At 37.9% G+C, this 20425-nt stretch overlaps 1 protein-coding gene across 5 annotated transcripts in view; it reads left to right on the top strand.

The window, feature by feature from the left end:
* LOC111862499 (metabotropic glutamate receptor 2) overlaps positions 1–20425 on the top strand; it is a 1033882-nt gene that overhangs the window by 999460 nt on the left and 13997 nt on the right. For 3 of the 5 annotated variants that reach the window (XM_023847974.2, XM_023847981.2, XM_023847986.2), the window contains 9 exons: positions 4729–4903; positions 6771–7027; positions 7570–7703; positions 8873–9198; positions 10078–10240; positions 11286–11499; positions 13566–13771; positions 14518–14680; positions 17056–18988. In XM_023847974.2, the coding sequence (XP_023703742.1) occupies positions 4729–4903; positions 6771–7027; positions 7570–7703; positions 8873–9198; positions 10078–10240; positions 11286–11499; positions 13566–13771; positions 14518–14680; positions 17056–17336 (1919 nt within the window). In that variant the 3' untranslated portion in view covers positions 17337–18988. Of the gene's footprint in view, positions 1–4728; positions 4904–6770; positions 7028–7569; positions 7704–8872; positions 9199–10077; positions 10241–11285; positions 11500–13565; positions 13772–14517; positions 14681–17055; positions 18989–20425 lie in introns of those variants that run through there. The other 2 variants (XM_023847993.2, XM_033750785.1) reach the window with 2 other exon arrangements.

The raw sequence follows: 20425 nt of genomic DNA, 5'->3' as shown, positions 1-20425 counted from the left end.
GTGACCGGCAGTGTATAAGAATAATATATAAGAATTCAGTTCGTACCTCACAGGAAACAGATCCGAACCCACGATCCCGGTTTCCAAGCGAGCGAAGACAGTGCATGCCTTAGACCGCTCGGCTACCGTGACCGGCGGGTAGGTGCATTACCGAATGATTTCTACGTCACTTTTTACGCTTCGGGCGGTATGGACACTAAAGGAACACATTAAATATGTACTGCTCTTTTCTTTATATGTAATAAAAATTGTCAGTAATTAATGTGTTGTTATTTCTGACATACAATTCAGTAACAATTATTATACGTACAAGCCGGAAAGTCGCGGCTTCGATTCCTGATGAGGTTATTGGATTTTCCAATTGACCTTATTCTTCCAGCCGCACTATGTCTCTGCGGTGGACTCAACCTCTAACAGAAATGTGTACCAAGAATCTTCCTGGGTGATAAAGGGCGGCCGGTGCATAAGGCTGACAACCTCACCGCCATCTGTGAGCCGATTGTCTACAAAAGATGGGGACCCCAACGTCTCATAACCCTATGGGCCTCCACGGTTTGTTGCAGGAATGCCTTTTCTTTTACCTAATTCAGAAACCAATATACATTTTTAGGAGATATGGAATTCAGTTTATTACTAAAGCAACGGCATATACGAGTATATACGGAATCTCACGTGTTCTTTTGATTCTGAACAAGTCAGCGTGCATCTGGAAGGACTTTCGACCTGCCGTATTGGTACTGGTTTCTTTGTTTTACTGTCTTTGAGCAAATGCCGAGATTGTTCCCAAGTTCAGTTTGCTATTGCGCGCTTATCATGCAACCGTCCCGCCTTAAATTCACCAAAATTAAGCTCCTTTTCTGTCAAAGCCATCAAATTATTTTCCGAATTGCACAATTCAACATTAACTCATAAAATTGAATTCCGCGGCTAATGGTTTAGTTACTGTTTCTCTCCTTTGTACCGTCTCTTGTTTCACTGTTTTTTCAGAAGGACAAGCGAGCGAAACCCAGGAACCTTCTAACAAAACAATGCCTTTTCTCTCCCCCCCCCATAAAGTCTCTCTCTCAATTCTCCCATGACTTATCACTTTCGTCTACTCTTTTACTATACATTATCACACTCTCTCTCTCTCTCTCTGAGTGTCTCGTATAGTGTTATATAACTTAATTCAGATTTAATGTAACGTGTTAGAGTGACTTTTTTTTTCTGTGTCGCTACAGCCCCAGTGGGCCTAGGCCTACCTCCATGAAACTCTCCGTTTCACTTAGGTTTACTAGATCTTAAACATTCGGTAGGACTCCTTGGGCGAGTGATCAGCTCGTCGCAAGGCCTCTACATGTAGACAAACACAGAAAAACGCACACAAATATCCGTGCCCTGAGTGGGATTCGAACCCACGATCCCGGCTTCCGAGCGAGCGAAGACAGTGCATACCTTAGACCGCTCGGCTACCGGGACCGGCTAGAGTGACTTAGGGTTTTGAATTATACTGGGTTTATTGACCAATTTAACACACATCTCGTAATGACACTTAATTGCAGCACCATCCTGATCTTCACACTTTACAAATCACTACAGCACAGACTAATGTTCTCAGTCTGCTACTAGACGTCTCCTGGTAACGGCTCCTAACAATGGCTATTTTTCTCCCTTTTTTCTCCTAACTGAACTATTCTTGCTTCATTTATCCTTATAACCCATTTACATAGTCCGAGTAGAAAACATCTTTTGCAACAGTACCTCTATTCTTGATGCGTATCCGTTGCCGCGGGAAGGTGTGTACTAAGCCGTTGCCTAGGAACAGCTCTACACGCTACAGTACGTTCATGATCACCCAGGATACTGAGGATTGATAACGTCCATGCTATAAACTGAGGTACCGCTCTTTGTCGGGGTATATGCCCTCAGCTTATCTTTCTCTTCTCGCGAACACAACAATAATCCCACCAACCCCTTGATGATTGAGAGAGAGACAGTCTGTGAGACGCCAGCCCCACATTGACAAGTGTTCTTTGAATTCTCTGGCAGTACCCCTTATTTCCTTGTGACGATCTGTTGAAGCTCTTCCCGGCTCTGATAGCATCAGCAGTAATTGGATGACGTAAGTCCGTACCTAAGCGTCTACACGAAGTAGGTCTCCAGAGAAGTGAGACCCGGAGAGTATCACCTGTGAACGTGTCTGATTACCTGATTAGAAGTAGTAGCACAAAATCTCAAGGTGCTGGAACTGTTTCTGTGTAACGGATGTTAACATCGAGTCCGTCTTCGTCCCCCTTCGTCTTCACTGAATGCTCCCAGTTCTGTTTCTAGGGCTCGCTCTTTTTACACTTCTTTTTATTCATACTAGAAATGTTCTAATAAATCTTCTACACCCTGCTCAGTATAGTACCGTATTTTAGTCTCTTTTTCTGCTTTTCATGCAGTCCGTCTCCCATTTAACTCTTTTCTTGTGTTTCTTTTAAATTCATTGCTTTTCATTCTTCATTTTCGGATGCTTTGTTTTGAGGCACATAGCTTTTTTACCTGTGCTATTCTTCAAATATTTCGTTTCTATTTCAATTGTTTCTTTTTCATCTTTTTTGTATTTCCCTGTTTTCATTTCCTTGGTTGTTCTTCAGATCAAAACGTTCGTAAGCCTCAAATAAAACAGAGCAAGCCCTCATTCGCTGATCACAGTAGCTGCGCGGTCTAAGGCATGAACTGTCTTCGCTTGCTCGAAAGCTTGGATCATGGATTCGAATCCCACTCAAGGAATGGATGTCTGTGTGTGTGTTTATTCTGTGTTTGTGTTGTTTGTGTATAGATAGCAGCCTTGCGACTGGCTGATCACTTGTTCAAGGAGTCCTACCGACTGTGTAAGGAAAAATATTACGAAACTGAAGAAGAGACTAAGGCCCAGCAATGGGCTGTAGAGCCACTGATGAATGAATGAATCCCTCATCGAAATCTGGAGGCGCGTGCGATGTGCTTGAGTTTGACGAAATTGTTGTGGAAGAGATCGGCTGAATTTTTACGGTGAACAAAACAAATGAATTCCGTTATAGAAACACATACAAAGGCAAGCTAAAGAAGTAGCAGGTTTCGTATAATGCTACAGGGTGTTCTTCAGATGACGTCCCACAACTGACTCATTAAGTCAAAGTCGAAGTTACTTTACGACTTCCGGTTTACCGCCAATCATTTAATCTTGGCGCCAAGCTCCTCGAGGCTCACTACCTGAGATTTTTTTTTTTGCAACTGAACCGTTTCGGCCATAGTCCTTATGTAACATCCTCTCTGACTAGAGGATGGGTTTGTCTCTCATGAATAGGCTTCGCTTCGTCTTTGTCCAATGTGTGTATCGCACATGTAGCATGTTATTGCAAATTCTTGCTTTTGCACTGCGCACATGTCCTCTGTGAGTCCAGGCTTTGCAAGGCACATCATGCATGTCTTACTTGTAAGTAAACCTTATTCTATAGCGTCAGCTTATGAATTTGATTGGTCGTAAGCTTGACCGTCGCAAATTTTAAGCCTCTTATATTTTAACTAACTCATTGCGCCAGTTGTCTTGCTTATAACATCTCGGAACGTACCACAAAGAAAGTGACATTTCTCTGTTATTCAGTTGTTGCTTAGCGGACCGCACAGAAAACACGATTCCTCTATTGTCTGCGGGCCACTACATAGCAACGGTCGCTGTACAGTCGCCTATCTCGCGGTTTCCGCCTAGCAACGGGTGTACATGCCACAGTATATTTATTGTGTTCTTCTGGACAACAGAGTAGTAAATGTTGATAAATATGTGTGCAGGCTACTTATGACAGCAGTGTGTTGTTACAGCGCTGTTATGAGGGTGCCCAATCCCAGTGGAGCAATGTATGATCGTATTGTCGAAGTTAACATACCCACTCGCAGCTGAACTTCACGTAGCTAAGCTGACAGGAATAATTTGTTCAGTTGTTTGAACCTCTCTGGGAAATGCTATTCATGTTACTATGCCATTTAATGGTGAGAGAGGGAGTACGGGGGAACCGGGGAATGTGTTCCGAAACGTAAACGTTATCCTCTGAAACGCGATCATGATTGAGTTTTGATGAAATTGATAGCAAACAGCAATATAGATTCCATACCAGTGCATTTTGCTCTTTGTGTTAATTTCATTAACTAAATGGATCAAAGTATGTCAACTGACTTGTGCCCTTGGGTATTACATGAAGTTTGTTTCGCTTTACTTTCGATCCACAAAGTGATCACTTAATGAAGAGTTAGTATATATCTCGCGATAGAATTTTTGTAAAAAAGAAAAATGGAAACGTTTTAGTGCAAACAGCCACTAGCTAACCCGGTCGAGATTCGAACCTGGATATGTATCGATACTGAGGCCTTGGAATGAAATGCAATGAATCCTCCCCCTCCCCATACCCCTTACTTTCCTCTACCAATGTTCCTCATGTTCCCCTGTCTGTTCGCTTGAATGTCGGTAATGATCATTTTCACTACACAGTGTTCACAAGGGCTAAAAGGGGGTTGGACGCAAGGGCGCCACTAGATCTTCTCCCAAGAGACAGCATCCAGGTTTTCCAACGGGAGACACAGAATATCTGCATACAAACTCAGATATAACAATTTAAAAACTGCAGACAGAGGTAATTGAAAGTATAGCAGAATACTGACAGCCAATTTCGTGGAAGAAGCTACAGACACTTTATTACATTATTATAATCTATGTTCTGTCTGTGTTTTCAGAGTTCTGGGAGGGCCATTTTCACTGTCGATACCCCAACAGCTCCCTCACGCCATACAACAAGGATTACAAGAAGGAATGTGACATAACAGAGCGGCTCCACCGGGATAACACCGCCTTTGAGGGTCAACTCCAGTTCGTTAGTGATGCAGTGATGGCATTCGCCCATGCTTTCAGGTACAATGGCCCTCATCATGCTTTAACACTAAATTGTGGTAACCAGCTAATTAACTGCATAGAGAAAAGTCATTGAGAAACCATTATTCCTTTGCTTAGTTAAGAAATTCCCCATCATTTACAGAATCTGCAAATATTTTGCAATGTTAAAAATAAATCACCATTGGCTTTCATCCTGAGCCTCCTTTTTTGTAGGCTTAGAAATGGGCCATTGTCAAGGCCAGCTCTACTTACTCTTCCCCTTTGCTGCATCTGGCTGCCTCTGAGCTCCTCTTTAGGCCTACATCTGAATCAGATATTCCACACATGGCTTACTCTGCTTGTTTCTTGCAGGTTGCTTGCTTGGGCTTGTTCTTTGATCCTGAAGATAGAGCCAGTACTTTCTTTTAAAACATCAGAACAACCTTATCCATCACAATGATAATGCTTGATAAAACCACAAATTATCATGTAAAAGTTGAGGTTTTCACAGCAGTGAGCATGAATAATGCCGTCTTCCGGGATGTGGCGCCATGTAGATATTGTGTGAACTGACGTTTCAGAGGAACGTATTGCCTCCATCTGCAGGGTAGAAAAATCCGCAAATGATGTTTCAGCGTGAGCAGGTGGCTGCAGTGATATGTTCCTCCGAAAAATAGGTTCACACAAGATGGAGGCAGCATGATCCTTCACAGTGTTGGTACCTGTCTACCAAAACTACACTGCATCAACTCCCAGAATGCAGCAACTTCCATGTTCTTTATGTAATTTCTTCAGCCCCTTTCATAAATTTCTCTGGCATTCTCATAACTTTACCCTGAACAGCTTGTCCTCAGAAACCTCAGCTGCTGAGTGAGACATCATATCCACACACATGCAAAACAACAGGAAAAATTATATTTCTGTAGGTTCATAATGGATTATAATATATTATTCTTTATTCTAATGTCATTATATACATAAAATACATAGCTACCTAACTCCACGAAACTGAGCCCTTCTGGAGAAGCCTCCAATTGTGCAGCTACTCAAGAATTTACCAGCATTTTATGGAACCCGAAGGTTCATCACCGTGTTCACAAGAGCCCTCCACTGGTCCCTATCCTGAGCCAAATCAGTCCAGTCCATACCACCCCATTCTATCTTTATAACATTGTAATAGTATCCGGCCACCTATGTCTTGGTCTCCCAGTGGTCTCTTTCCTTCTGGGTTTCTGACCAATATCCTATATGCATTCCTCTTTACCCTCATTCGTGCTACATGCCCTTCCCACCTCATCTTCCTTGACTTGATCATTCTAAGTATACTTGGCGAAGAGTACAAGTTATGAAACTCCTCATTATGGAGATTGTGAAAATTGGAGCTTTTTAATAAATACATGTGTGAAGATAAAATATATCAAAAAGTTTAAATATTAATAATTGTTAAAATATTAATCTTATGGAAATATGTTCTGAATATTTTTAGTGGTTAATTCTCATCCTTATTTTAAATAAGGTATAACTTTTCTCTTTTGGTTGTGTTGGGGCTGTGATTTTCTGTGACTGTATTTCGGCTTATGGGTATTATCTTGATTCAAAATGTTGTGTACATGATGTAATTGCCTTCCCTTATGTTGATATTTGACATTTGGCATTGGATCGTGGTGGGGTATGTTGAGTGTGTTGATGGATTGTAGTCTTTATTCAAGCCTATGCTATTATGTCTGCTTTTGTCACTTGTCAAGTGCCTACTTGAAAATGCGTTCCACATGTAAAAGAAGCAGTCTTCATTTTTAAAATTGTTAAAGCAAATAACTGTTCATTGATCTAATGTAAACTCCATGAGGTTTAAGTTGGCATGTTGTCTTTATTTCACTGGGTCTTGAAGCTTGTATTCCTGTTTCAGAGACATGCACCATGAGTTGTGTAAAGGACGCGCAGGACTGTGCGATGCAATGAAGCCCATCAAGGGTACCGAACTGCTGAAGTATTTGCGCAAAGTGACTTTTAAGGGTTTGAGTGGAGACAATTTCCGTTTTGACCCAAATGGCGATGGCCCAGCCCGCTATAATATCATTCACTTCAAACAAACAAGTCCTGGAAAGTTCCAGTGGATCAAGGTCGGAGAGTACATGGAGGGCGAGCTGCGTCTTAACATGTCCGGTAAGACACATGGAAGGTGATCTATGGCTTAACATGTCTGGTAAGATGTAATCAGGTATACAAGAAGTATGAACTGTAACTTAATATGTCTGATAAGAAGCAAGCTTCACTTGTGTTAAACCATTTTTAATTTATCTTCAGGTGCCATCCACATGACATAAGCCATTATAGTGTATATAAAATATAAATTTATACAAGAGATTATGTTAACTTGCTGCCAAAAAATATGTACTTACCTTCTGTTTCTTAAAGTACCCACCTAATATTACATTAGAACTTGGTTCAACACTGCCGTAAGTGCTGCACGTAAGAGAAAAAAATGTTTTGCAGTTCTGTTGGGTTGCTAATACCACATCTCAGTCATTCATTCAGCCCTAGTATTGTCATTACAATTTGTCCATCTGATATAAAGTTTCATTCTGAAAATACTGTAATCTTTTTCACTGATTGCTGTTATCACACCATTATATGATGAGTCCATAACATTCATAACTCTTCCCTGAGTTGCCAAGTATGTCTAAAGTTCTTTTGGTTCTTTGCAGAAATCCAGTTCAAACTGGGTCACCCACAGCCACCTGAATCAGTGTGCAGTCTGCCATGTGATGTGGGACAAGCCAAGAAGTTTGTGGAGGGGGAAAGTTGCTGCTGGCACTGTTTCAACTGCACACAATATCAGGTACATTAATATTGCCCCTGTGTCAAAGTACGATCCCATGAAGAAGTCAGCTCTGTTAACAATATGATATTTATTTATTTGTAGTTCCAGTGTCATTATTTATTTAACGCAATGTATTATTAGCATAATCAACTTAAGTTGGCTGAGATAAGGGGGACATTTATCACACTTTCGAGAAATGAGAAATGCTACCAAAAGTTATTCATCAAAGCCATGTTTGTAAGGACGTTGTCACTGGCTGGGAAAGTGAGTTCAGTGTTAAAGTCAGAGAGACTGTCTTATACCCTTATGTTGCCACTATTTTAAATAATTATTTTTAATAACTTCTTAACCTTTTGAATGAATGAATGAATGAATGAATGAATGAATGAATGTATGTATAAGGGGTGGGCCTTCTTGGCCCTTGCACCGTGACCACAGTGATCTATTGTGCCTCCCCTTCTGATTATCCCCTCAGCAATCCTGCGCATCAAATGAAGCGCAGGATTTTGTACATGGGGATGTTGAAATAGTCACTTGGTTCCATAAAATATTGACCTAAGTGACGTAATCTTAAATAAGCTAAGGCTTCACATTCACACAGGATATGTGTGGCTGTTTCATTTTCTTCTTGACACCTCTCACAAGTGGGACTATCACTTAATCCCAGTTTGAAGAGGTGTCCTTTAAGGTGACAGTGTCCTGTAAGTAATCCCACCACACATTGTAGCTGGTTCCTGTTTAACTTCAACAGTTCCTTCGCTCTTTTAGTAGAGTGTCCTCGTATGAGTCCCTTCTTAACCTTTTACATGCCACATATTGACTAGATTTTTTCACGATGCTTGCACTAAAAACTACCACTGCTGAAGGCATTGTATCATTATTAATTAATTGGTACAGCATTTCTGTGAACAGATGGAGTGAAGTGTAACACACGAATATTTGAAGGAAAGAATAGGCTTACGTATGATCTCTACCTGCTTTCTCTTGAAAGTCATTTGAGAAAGTATTGTTTTTTTGTGTGTGTGTGCAACTGCATAGTCTCCTGAGAAGCCTGGCCTTTTCTACTGGGTAGTTCTTCGGTGGGACTTGGCAGTCAAAGGGTTAAGATATATAAATTCCTCATTTTTCTGGTCATTGTATTGTATAGGCTTACCTTTTCTTGTAATGGTTTTTGTTAATTTTCTCAGATCCAGCACCCAGTTGATGAAACACAGTGTCTAACTTGCCGTGAGGGAACGGTACCAGATGCATCACGTGTTACATGCCGTGAAATCCCTGAGGTGTTCCTGAGACCAGAGAGTGGCCCTGCTATCGGTGCCATGTCTCTGTCGTCTACTGGAATCCTAATCACGTTGTTTGTTTGTGGTGTGTTTGTACGTCACAATGACACACCTGTAGTGCGTGCATCAGGCCGGGAGCTCAGCTATGTTCTGCTCACTGGCATACTTCTCTGTTACTGTGTCACTTTTGCTTTGGTTCTGCGTCCTACTGATGTGGTCTGTGGCATTCAAAGGTATGTGGCTAAGCGTCTGACACTTATACTTCATATTTTGGAGGTTCCAGGTGCCATCCTTACACCTTAGGTTCATAATGACTTGAGCTGGCCTCTGTCTTTCCAGACAGATACTGTGGTATTACCTTAAAAACGCCATGAAATCTTCCTTTCAAACCCAATATTTGTGAATATTCATTTACTTCCTTTGGCATATTCACTTTCTCATGACCTCAAGAAACAAAGTCTCTCCAACTCCCTCTGGTACATTTTACAACTTCCCTTTCTTTCTTTTGTTAAATAAAAATTAATTTTTCCTTATGTTCATGCCCATTATTGCAGTAATCTGTACAAATATGGAACAATGTAAATAAATCTGCTTTAAGAGATGATGCCAATCACTGTTTCATTGGGATGTATCGTGTCATTAAATTTGAAAAAATTCTGTGGACTTTGTTCTTTTGTTAACTGGAGGAGGGTAGGGCAGTGGGCTTTGTTATTGCCTGAGGAAACATTTAGACTTCTTATATATCTTTTTTCCACAGCCTCTAGACTGGTTATGAGCCCCAGTCAGCTTCACAAACTCTGGGTTTTGGAGGCCTTTCACTGCAGTAAAGTGACCAGGCAGTGAACCTCATCACTGAAGCCCATCTAATATCAAAGTTGAGAATATGTGGAAATGCAACGCCTCTCCCTCAGATCTCTCCTACCATTGTCATTAATTAATTAGAAACACTGATATCTTTACCATTACTTCTGTTCTGATAGTCCTAGAGTTCATGGTACACTGAATTTGCAATCCTAGAATTAAGAACTTACAGAAACAGTGGAGTTTTATTTCTAAATTCTGTGACAGTTTATACCTTGATGAAAATTGTTCTACTCTTGTTACTCTTCCAGGTTTGGAGCAGGTTTCTGTTTCACTGTTGTATATGCTGCATTGTTGACTAAAACAAATCGCATAGCCAGAATCTTCAATGCAGGCAAGAGGACAGCTAAGAGGCCTAGTTTCATATCACCTCGATCACAGCTGTTCATTTGCAGCGGACTTGTGGGTGTTCAGGTCAGTTTCTTAAATCTGTACTGCAGACGTAAATAGCAGGTACCCTCATCATTATTACTTACCTACTTACTTACTCATGGGGCTGAGCCATTCTGGAGGAGCCGCCAGTTCTGCAGCTACTCAAGAATTTCCCAGCATTTTATGGAACCTGAAGGTTCATCACCGTGTTCACAAGAGCCCTCCACTGCTCCCTATCCAATCCATACCATCCCATCCTATCTCTCTAAGATCCATTCTAATATTGTCCACCCACCTGTGCCTTGGTCTTCCCTGTGGTCTCTTTCCTTCTGGCGTTCCCACCAATATCCTATACGCATTCCTCATAATTATTATATAAGATAGAGGAGCGGATAGAAGTGACCAGAAGACGAGGAAGAAGACTTAAGAAGATGCTGGATGACCTTGGAGACAGAAGAGGATATTTTCATTTGAAGGAGAAAGCTCTAGATCGCATCAAGTGGAGGAACTGTTTTGGAAGAGACTGTGGACCTGTCGTCTTGACAGATTACTGATGAATGAATAATTATATAATTATTATATAATGTAAAATATGTCCTTCATTGAAATATTTCAATTACATTTATTAAATTATTTACTTATTATAATTGTAATTTTTATTTAGTGAATATTTAACACAATATAAGGAAAGGTAATTTTTGACTCTTTAGTGCAATATCAGTGAAGTGTTTAGGATTGTGGTGGTTCATTTTATGATACCATCATTATTTCATGCTACATAGTATGAAATATTGGGATAATTGATGATTAATAAGTAAGAAAGAATTTGGAAGGAAGCAGCCCTGGCCTAACTGAGGTGTAATTTTGCATTTACCTTGAGGGTTTAGGAAAATCACAGGATAGCTGGTGTCACAACTGAGATTTGAACTATGAATCTCCTGAATACAAGTCCAAAGCATTACTTTTAGTTTTGCAATAACAGGCATGTACTGGTGATAAATGACTTCAAGGTCATTGAGCCTTCAAAATTACAAACAATTGAAAATTATTACGCTGCACACTGGATAATGTATGCTGTGTGTTTCAGGTCCTTATAAATGGGGTGTGGATCCTAGTGTCTCCACCCAGGGCTGTGCATCATTACCCCACAAGAGAAGATAACCATCTGGTCTGCTCATCTCATATTGATGCATCATATATGATAGCATTTGGCTATCCCATTCTACTCATCATTGTGTGTACCATATATGCTGTTCTCACACGCAAGATCCCAGAGGCATTCAATGAATCCAAACACATAGGTATGTACTTGCTTGACAGTCTTTACATTTATACGTGGCCAGGATATCCTGTTCGGATGGTTTAGACCTGGACTTGAGTTTGTTGGTAACCAGCTACCAGACTACGTGCACTCATTATCTGAAAACTACAAACTAAACTTTCATCAGATCTCATAATATAAATTAGACCATTACAAAAGTGCGATTGGAAGAAACATGCATGAGATTTTGTCACTTTTTCATAATTGAAATTTGTTGGAACTTGTAATTTAAAAGGGCACAAACATGAAACATTTTACTTTATATGTACTCTTTATCATAAACATTAAATACTTACATGTAACTGGGTATGTAAAAAGCATATAGTTGATGGGCAATGTAAGGGATTTTCAAGGGTAATCCTGACTATATATGATTTTGAATTTACATGCTTTCTGCAGAACATAACCCCGAAAATAAGATGTGACTCCCCTGTACAAACATCTTATCCATCATCACTTGGAATATTTGTACCATCTCTTATGATGGAAGAACAATATCTTCTGGTATATTATGCTATGTAGTCTGGTAGAACTTCACCAACATTTCAAAGGAATATAATGTTTCCATCTTCAGGTCTGAAAAGTATGATGACCAAGCAGTGTTGCTTCATGGTGTCTTAATTATTTGCATGGATATCTTGCCCCTTACAATAATTATATTTCTCAACAGACCATGCTGCTTTTTCTTTTATGACTGGCATACTTCAGGTCCGGAATGACAAACTGCAAACTGCAGGGATTTTTTGTGACCTTGCTAAGGCTTTTGACTGTATTAATTATGAGATATTGACATCTAAACTAGAGTATTATGGTGTCCAGGGTTGTATATTAAACCGGTTCAAATCATATCTCTTGGATAGAAAACAGAGAGCGCACATTAAAACTAATGACTGTCAGGACTATTTTCCATCTTGGGAAAGAGTTAAGCAAGGGGTTCCTCAGGGGTCTGTTTTGGGACCACTTCTATTTATTATTTACATTAATGATATGCCTCCATATATTAATAAACTGGCTAAAGTTTTTCTTTTTGCTGATGATACCAGTATTTTGGTTACCGGTAATAGTCATGCTAAGCTTAAGCATAAAGTCATGAGTACACTGTCTCTTATTGTAAATTGGTTCACAGCTAATAAGTTAGCCTTAAATATTAGATTTGCTCTAAAACAGTCTTATAAGTCTCTGGCAGTTGCCAGCGGGAATTTGTTTATAAATGAAGTTCCTGTGATAAAATTTTTGGGTCTGCAAATTGATAAGAATTTGGATTGGAAGAGTCATATAGAGTATATTCTCCCTAAACTTAGTTCAGCTATTTTTGTAATTAGGAGTTTATCTTATTTTATGAGTAAAAATTTTTTTTGAATTTTGTATTTTTCTTATTTCCACTCTATTCTTAAGTATGGAATAATTTTCTGGGGCAACTCAACGAATAATTTTAGAGTTTTTAAATTACAAAAAAAAAAAAAGTAATAAGGATTATATTTGGAGTGGGACCTAGAGACTCATATAGGGATTTTTTAAGAAATCGAATATACTGCCATTGCCATGTGAATACATTCTCTCGATGATGTTTGTGATTGATAATCAAACTAAATTTTGTACAGGTTTAGATGTTCGTGGTTTGAATACAAGAAATCGAAAGCAATTATATTTGCCAAACTCGAATCTGTCTGCTTTTCAGAAAGGTACTATGTTTACTGCCATTAAACTATTCAACATTGCCCATAACCATTCAAAGCCTTGAAGAGGATAGAATTAGTTTTAAAAATAAGCTGTCTTTATATCTTATGAATAATTCCTTTTATACAGTTTCTGAATATGTGGAGCATAACATAAACAATTAGTTTAAATTATTCTGTTATCTGTTTAAATTTTTTGTATTTGTGTTTTTTTTTTATATGACGACCTTTATGTACATTTGTTTTGGACTTATGAAATGAAATGGGTGTATGTATGTATATTGTCAGACTATGGGAAGATGTCATAAGTTGCTGCTAGACTTAAGTTCTATTTATAGAATTCTATCCCAGTTCATTTCTTCTTTTACAGGGTTTACAATGTACACTACATGTGTGATTTGGTTGGCTTTTGTGCCACTCTACTTTGGAACAGGAAACCATGTGCCACTGAGGATCACCAGTATGTCAGTGACAATTAGCTTGTCAGCAAGTGTAACACTTGCATGTCTCTTCTCACCGAAACTGTACATCATACTTGTTCACCCAGAACGTAACGTGCGTCAGAGTATGATGCCAGTAAGTTCATACTTTACAAATTTCTTTCTCAGAGTTTTATCATCAAATGCCCACAGTATATGTAAGTGAAAGATCAGGCTTGATAACGAAGTGAATAAATGTAGACTATTGTAAGTCAGGACTCAGCAAATCCACACATCCGTTTGGGCATAAAAACCAAGGTCAACAAATGGAAATTTTTTGAAATTTATCTTTTAATACTCTCTTCCATTTTCTGTCTTTTGATTTGATTTGATTTGAGCAGTTAATGATCCAGTGTGTAGATATTGGAAATCCATCCATCTTCAAAGGTAAAAATTTACATGAGAGCCAGAGAATCCTTTCATGGCTGAACTGCAGAGTAAAACAAATGAAACATCAGCTTTTTTGGGAGGTGTCCAGCTTTGCAAGTAGAGTACACATATAGTATAGGCCCAATAATTCACATGTTTTGCATGTTATGTGATGGTAAGTAGGCTGGTGTAGAGCAGTTGTAATGACATGGATACAGTTCATACTGTGGAGATATGCCTGGTGAGTATAAATTCTATGTATCTGGTTAACTGTGCTAACATTTATTCATCCCTGATTATAATATTTGATATTTCAATCTTGAGGTTTTTCATTTAAAACTGACTAACAGGATGATTTGAGTTAATGTACTAGACTACAGTCTATTCATTTCACACTATCTGTAAATAAATAATGTTCACTGAATTTTGGCAGGATCAGATGTTGTTTCTATCTCAGTTGATGTTGTTCTTCAGGTACGATACAATGCCACCAAGAGCCCTGCTGTAACTGGAACAACACAGACAGGAAGCATGATGGCTGCAGTAATCTGCAACCAGCAGAAGCAGCCTTTCCATTCTACAGGTCCTCAGCAGAGTGGCTCCTCCCAGGGACTTGATTCAGGCCTCCAGAGTGACGGTAAAGGATTTATTTATTATTAAGATTAGTGCAGATCAAATTAATTCTCATTAAATATGCCCACAAGACGTCAGAAAATATGTACACAGAGCTATATATAGTAATAACTATGAAAAGTGAACTGACTGACCTTTTCATCAATAGCAGTTATGTTTTTTAATTCCTTTTTTAAATTATTTACATGTATCTAACAATCATCAATGTAAATTGTGGTTTGTGAATTGTGGCATACCGATCTTATACGTGTATACCAAGGTTATGGAGGAACAAGCTGTCTCCATTTTCAAGGTTTAAGTTTCTCTAGAACATTGGTACCAATCTTCAGTATTACAGAATGTCACAACCCAAAATACCGAAATCTGCAAACTCACTGCTGTGAGGACATCAACTCATAAAATAATTAGTTTCTTATGAATTAGCTGCTAATGATTCAAAATGAATTGAAAGGTTTTTTTTTTCTGAATGACTATACTTACGAGTACACACAACATAAGACATCATGATCAAATGACAGAAAATCCTGAGAATTATTCCACTTTCAACTTTGTGTTAGCACTTAAATTTCCCATGAATTTTCAGCTGGCATTGTATTACATATGTAAATAAATTGCACAAGTATCCCACATGCAAGAATACATGCATACATACACATTTACACAGCACATATAGTCCTCACTTCTCTAATGAATAATTATTGTTGTGATGTGACAGAGCAGAGGAATGGTACTTTATAAGATATTAACCCTTTGAAATCTCAAGCCATCTGTTTCTGCAGAATACTTAAAGAGTCCCTGTCAACTTACTGCAACAAAATGGATGAAACATTCCTTTTGTAATCAATGTAATGTATTTTGGTGTCAGTTTTGATATCAGGATGATATGGTGACACCATATGAAAAGATTATAACTAAGGCCTTGAGCATGGACATGAGAAACTATTCTTTACTAAAAAGTTTGCATTTAAGTAAAATATTAAACTTACTTTTTACAAAACTCTTATTAGGTCAGTTATAACTTATACCTGTTGTGCCTCAGAGTATGCAGTGGACACTCATCTCTTGAAATTGAAGCACCTGCAGAACAGAATACTTCGCGCTACTGGAAATCTTGACAGGTTCACACAAGTCCGTGAATTACAAGTGGCTTTCAAAATTCCTCAAGTGTATAACTACATAACTAAATTATGCGGGACACAGGCAGAAGTAATCCTACACCATGTAAATGCAAATGTACCTGGTATTAGACAAGGAGAAGCCAGATATAGTAAGGCTTGAACCTAGCGGCGGTTAGGCCTACGACCATTCGGCTGACGTTTCAGAGTAGTTACTTAAGTGAAGGCATAACCTGCTGTACAAGCTTTCATTGACAGGAAACCTCTGTTTACCTTGTATAAATGTTACTTAGTATTGTTCAGTGACAAAGGGTGCACAGAGTCCATAGTGACCAGAATGCCATGACGGCATGGATATGCTAGTGCTGAGACTACAGTACAAATAGCAACCCCTTCTTCGTTAAAGAGGAGGCCCCATTTGAAACACGTGCATGTGTAAACAAGAATAAATATCTTGAGGAGATTGAAGCGAGGGATGACTGTGCTGGCGAAGGCCAGCAGCAATTTAATTGACAGACCGACTGACAATTGGAGGCTTATGTTATCACCACTGTGTTCAGGCTGACTCTGGTGCCCACCCTATCCCTCTCCGATATGTAGAGAGTGAAGCTTACCATTCATCTCCATCCATTGCCACAAATACATAGCTCCATACTCCAACTCTAATATGCACATTATTCTTAATTAAGCACAGGGGAAGTTTCACATTTTATTCTGTTCTTGTACATTGAACCTGGTATTAACAGAGTTATGTTGAAGTTATGAAGATTTATTTATTGTTTACATTTTTCCTCCAATCTTTATTTTACTTCAAGCCTTTAAAACTTACATGAAGAAGAATATTAGATACATGTAGTAAAGAAGATATATCCACACTTCAAGGAGAGGAAACATTGTTGTCATTATGCAAAGAAGAAGTTTTGTTTTTGACAGGCAAGTTTATTATTATTATTATTATTATTATTATTATTATTATTATTATTATTGTCATCATCATCATCATCATCATCATCATCATCAGCTTGTATTAGTTATCTTTAATTATTTTATTTTATTTATAGTTTGTTGATTTTTTTCAGTATTTCATGCTATGTAGCGTAAGAATGTGTTGTTTTACATCTGTACATTTCTCCCTTCATACTCGCAACGATTCTTCTTTTTCTTAAGGTGTCAGTACTGGGTACCCTTCCACATCACCAAATTAGAGCACTGTATAAAATTAAAATGTGCTCTTGTCAGTCACATTATTCTGTTTTGTGATCAGGTGTTGACTTGGAACTGCGAGAAGATGTGGTACACCAGCTGCAGCGACGGCACCAACCACGTTTACTAGTGAACCGAAGTACACAAACAATGACAGTAGGAGTGAGCAACAATAGCAGTAATGCCAACTGTCCCAACAGTCAGCCACAACAACCACAGCAGCAGCAGCAATCAATAGCTAAACTTACAACAACTTGTCACATAATCAACAGTAGTAGTAATGGACCCATCTCCATTTCGGCAACACAACAAAAGCAGCAAATAAAAGATGTGCAGTTATAGCAGGAGACACATGTTGGCAGAAAAGCAACAGTCAAACAGTCAGGGTTGAGTTCGCGAAAACAGAAACGGTCCCCTGTTGTTGTGTGATTATCTTGGTTCACTTATTTATAAAACTTTTGGTACTGGGACATCATGGTTGTGAGAGGAATATCTGCTTCAACCAGAAACCTGTCATATGTAAAACAACGTAGTTAGATTCACGCACAAATAACCTGATGCCCTATTTGCAGGAGGCATCTGAGATATTTTATAAGGATACTTGATATAATAAAATCGTAGGCAGATATCTGTTTTATTTGGTAATTGATTATTCATGTTAATATGGCAGACAGAGAACATAACAAGCCTTCCAAATACATTATTTAGGTTATAGAACATGGATTTTTTTAAACATGTGTATTATTATATACATAACATATCCATATTGTTCAAAATTTAAAATAGATGTTCATTAGTTGCAAAAATAATCTAATCTAATTGTTACCAACTTAAAATTTACTCATATGTATTTGTCAATGTACAGATGACGTTGTAGTCTAAGCACTTTCAAATTAAATTAATCAATGTTTCATTACAAACTAAAACGAACTTGGACGGACAACGAGACTCTATCAATTAATGCAATTTCTTGTGCTACTTGTAATAATAGATTGCAGCACAAACTGAGCCCTTGTGCTGCTCTCTGCAGTGTGGCAAAAGAAACTGCATTGTATTTTCGTTGCAGAAAGTAAGAATAAATATATATATATATATATTTATTCATGAATAAAATAATTGCCATATTATTTACACTGTACATGAGAGGGCCTTTCTCCACACTGTTTCTGCTATGCAGTGCATGTAGATGATACAATCTACAAAAATACATGTACTTCCAGTCATGGTCATCCAATTTGTATCACTGTGGTTACATTTAGTCATTGTAATTGAAATCATTACTGGAATGTTGTGCTATGTATATAAGTTCTCATGTCTTATGTACATAATTGAAAATCTCTGCTTCTTTCTCTTGTTTTATCAAAATTGTTTGTGAATGTTTCATAGTTGGGTCACTGAATCATAAAAGTCAAAATTGATTTGCATAAAAAATGTATGTTCCAAGCGGGGATTTTCAAATTATAAATTTGTATGTAATGAAAGCTATACTGTGAAGTTTACAGTAACAATAAAACATATATAATACCAATAATATTATATTTTGTTATGAATTTCAGCATGGATTTTTATTGTTTCTTTGAAACCAATATTGTAATTCTTTGCACAGTTGTGTACAATTAATCCTTCCCATGTCATATTCAACACATTCTGCACTTGAGCTTTTCCCTTATGCCTTTCTTCCAGCATATTCAGTGAGTGGCTTTCTACCTCTCCATGTCACATATGATATATTCTGCAATGTGCCCTTCATTTACATTTCTCTTGCTTTAATTTTTGTGATTGGTTCTGGTTGGCAGGAAGTCGCTTTTTACTATCCTGATATGACTGAAAAAGAAAATATATTATAGAGTGTGGTATGTCTATGAGGTTCCCACAAGAGTTTTAAATTTAGGTTGAAAAAATGAACAGGTATTTTGTTAAACTGCTGCCATAGGGTTAATGAATGATTTGAAAATCATGTGTGTATTTCACACACAAAACTGATTCAGTTTCAAATTATAAAACACTCCGTCCAATGTGACCTGTAAGTTTTTTACTACATAAAAACTTAACACCCTTACATGTTTTTGTAGTGATGTTTACCCTCTGAAGATGGTCCACAGAGACCGAAACATGTAAGGGTGTTAAGTTTTTATGTAGTAAAAAACTTACAGGTCACATTGGACGGAGTGTTTTATAATTTGTAATTGTTATTGTGACGGACCAGAATGACACAAATCAAACTGATTCAGTTTGATGAAATTTGTTCTGGGGAATGGGGGTCTACACTAAAATCAACTAGGCATGTATAACTTTGATTCATATCAGTCCAGTACAGCCTGTGCTTCATTTGGAGCTCAGATGATTTTTGAGAATATTCTCATCCGGGCTGTGATGCCAGCCAGTTCAATAGAAGTTCACTGATGATTCAGAGAAATATGCTGTCCTCATCTTCATGGTCAAAGAGTGTCAAAGAGCAAGTTGAGTAAATGAACAGCACAATGAAAGGACTGTAGAGAAAGGCAATACAGATAAGGGAAAGAGAAAATCTGATCTCTCCACTTTCGCAAATATGGCCCTTTTCAGGATCAGTACTAGTTATTCTTCTTCTTGCTCCTACAGAGGCATATATCTGAAACAGGTTTTCTACACACTGCACTCTGTACTTGCTGTTTGGTTATCTGTGGTTGCTTTTTCAGCTTAATCTTTGACTCTGAAAATGAGTTAACATGTTCCTTCAAAATATCAGTGAACTTATATTTGACTTTATCAAACATCACATCCCAGAGAATAGTACTATTCATAGTTGTCACTGTGAAAGCCTCAGACACAACATAAAATTGTCACCGAGTTTCTCAATATGATTTACCCTATAAAACCTTTGTATATGGCATAAAATATAAACCACATTAATATCTCTGACTATTTCTTGAAACACTTTTTGAGACTATGAATTTTTTATAGAGAAAGTGTAAATATTTTTTACTCTATGTGTTATGGTGTATGTTGGTTTTTGCTTTCCAGTGATGGCTTTCTAACTGAAATCAGATTTGTACCTGCAGAGAATGAACACAAAGACAAATGAGATATGATATTTACAATATTTTTTTAACAGTCTCTCTAATATTATTTTTGTACTATGGTGATATATGAATATCAGTTTTATTACAAAAATTTTATTGTTGTCACACAAAAATAATAATTTTCAATGAGTTAAATAAGAACAATGCACATTTAACTTTCATATATATTTGTTTCTTATATAGGTAGAGGCAGAAAAATATAGATGGCTCCCAGAAAGAGGATGGAAGACATTTTTATATACACTTTCATTATCTGTGTTTTCTCACATCCTCAGTTTTATTTCAGTGACATGAGGAGCATTAGTCTCCTGTCTAAGGGGCCAACAGTTGCTACTGTGCATGCCTAGTAACTTGTGAATGCAGTATCCA

Source organism: Cryptotermes secundus, unplaced genomic scaffold, assembly GCF_002891405.2.
Source record: "Cryptotermes secundus unplaced genomic scaffold, Csec_1.0 scaffold882, whole genome shotgun sequence".
Classification (NCBI taxonomy): domain Eukaryota; kingdom Metazoa; phylum Arthropoda; class Insecta; order Blattodea; family Kalotermitidae; genus Cryptotermes; species Cryptotermes secundus.
This window is presented reverse-complemented; position numbering and strand designations above follow the sequence as displayed.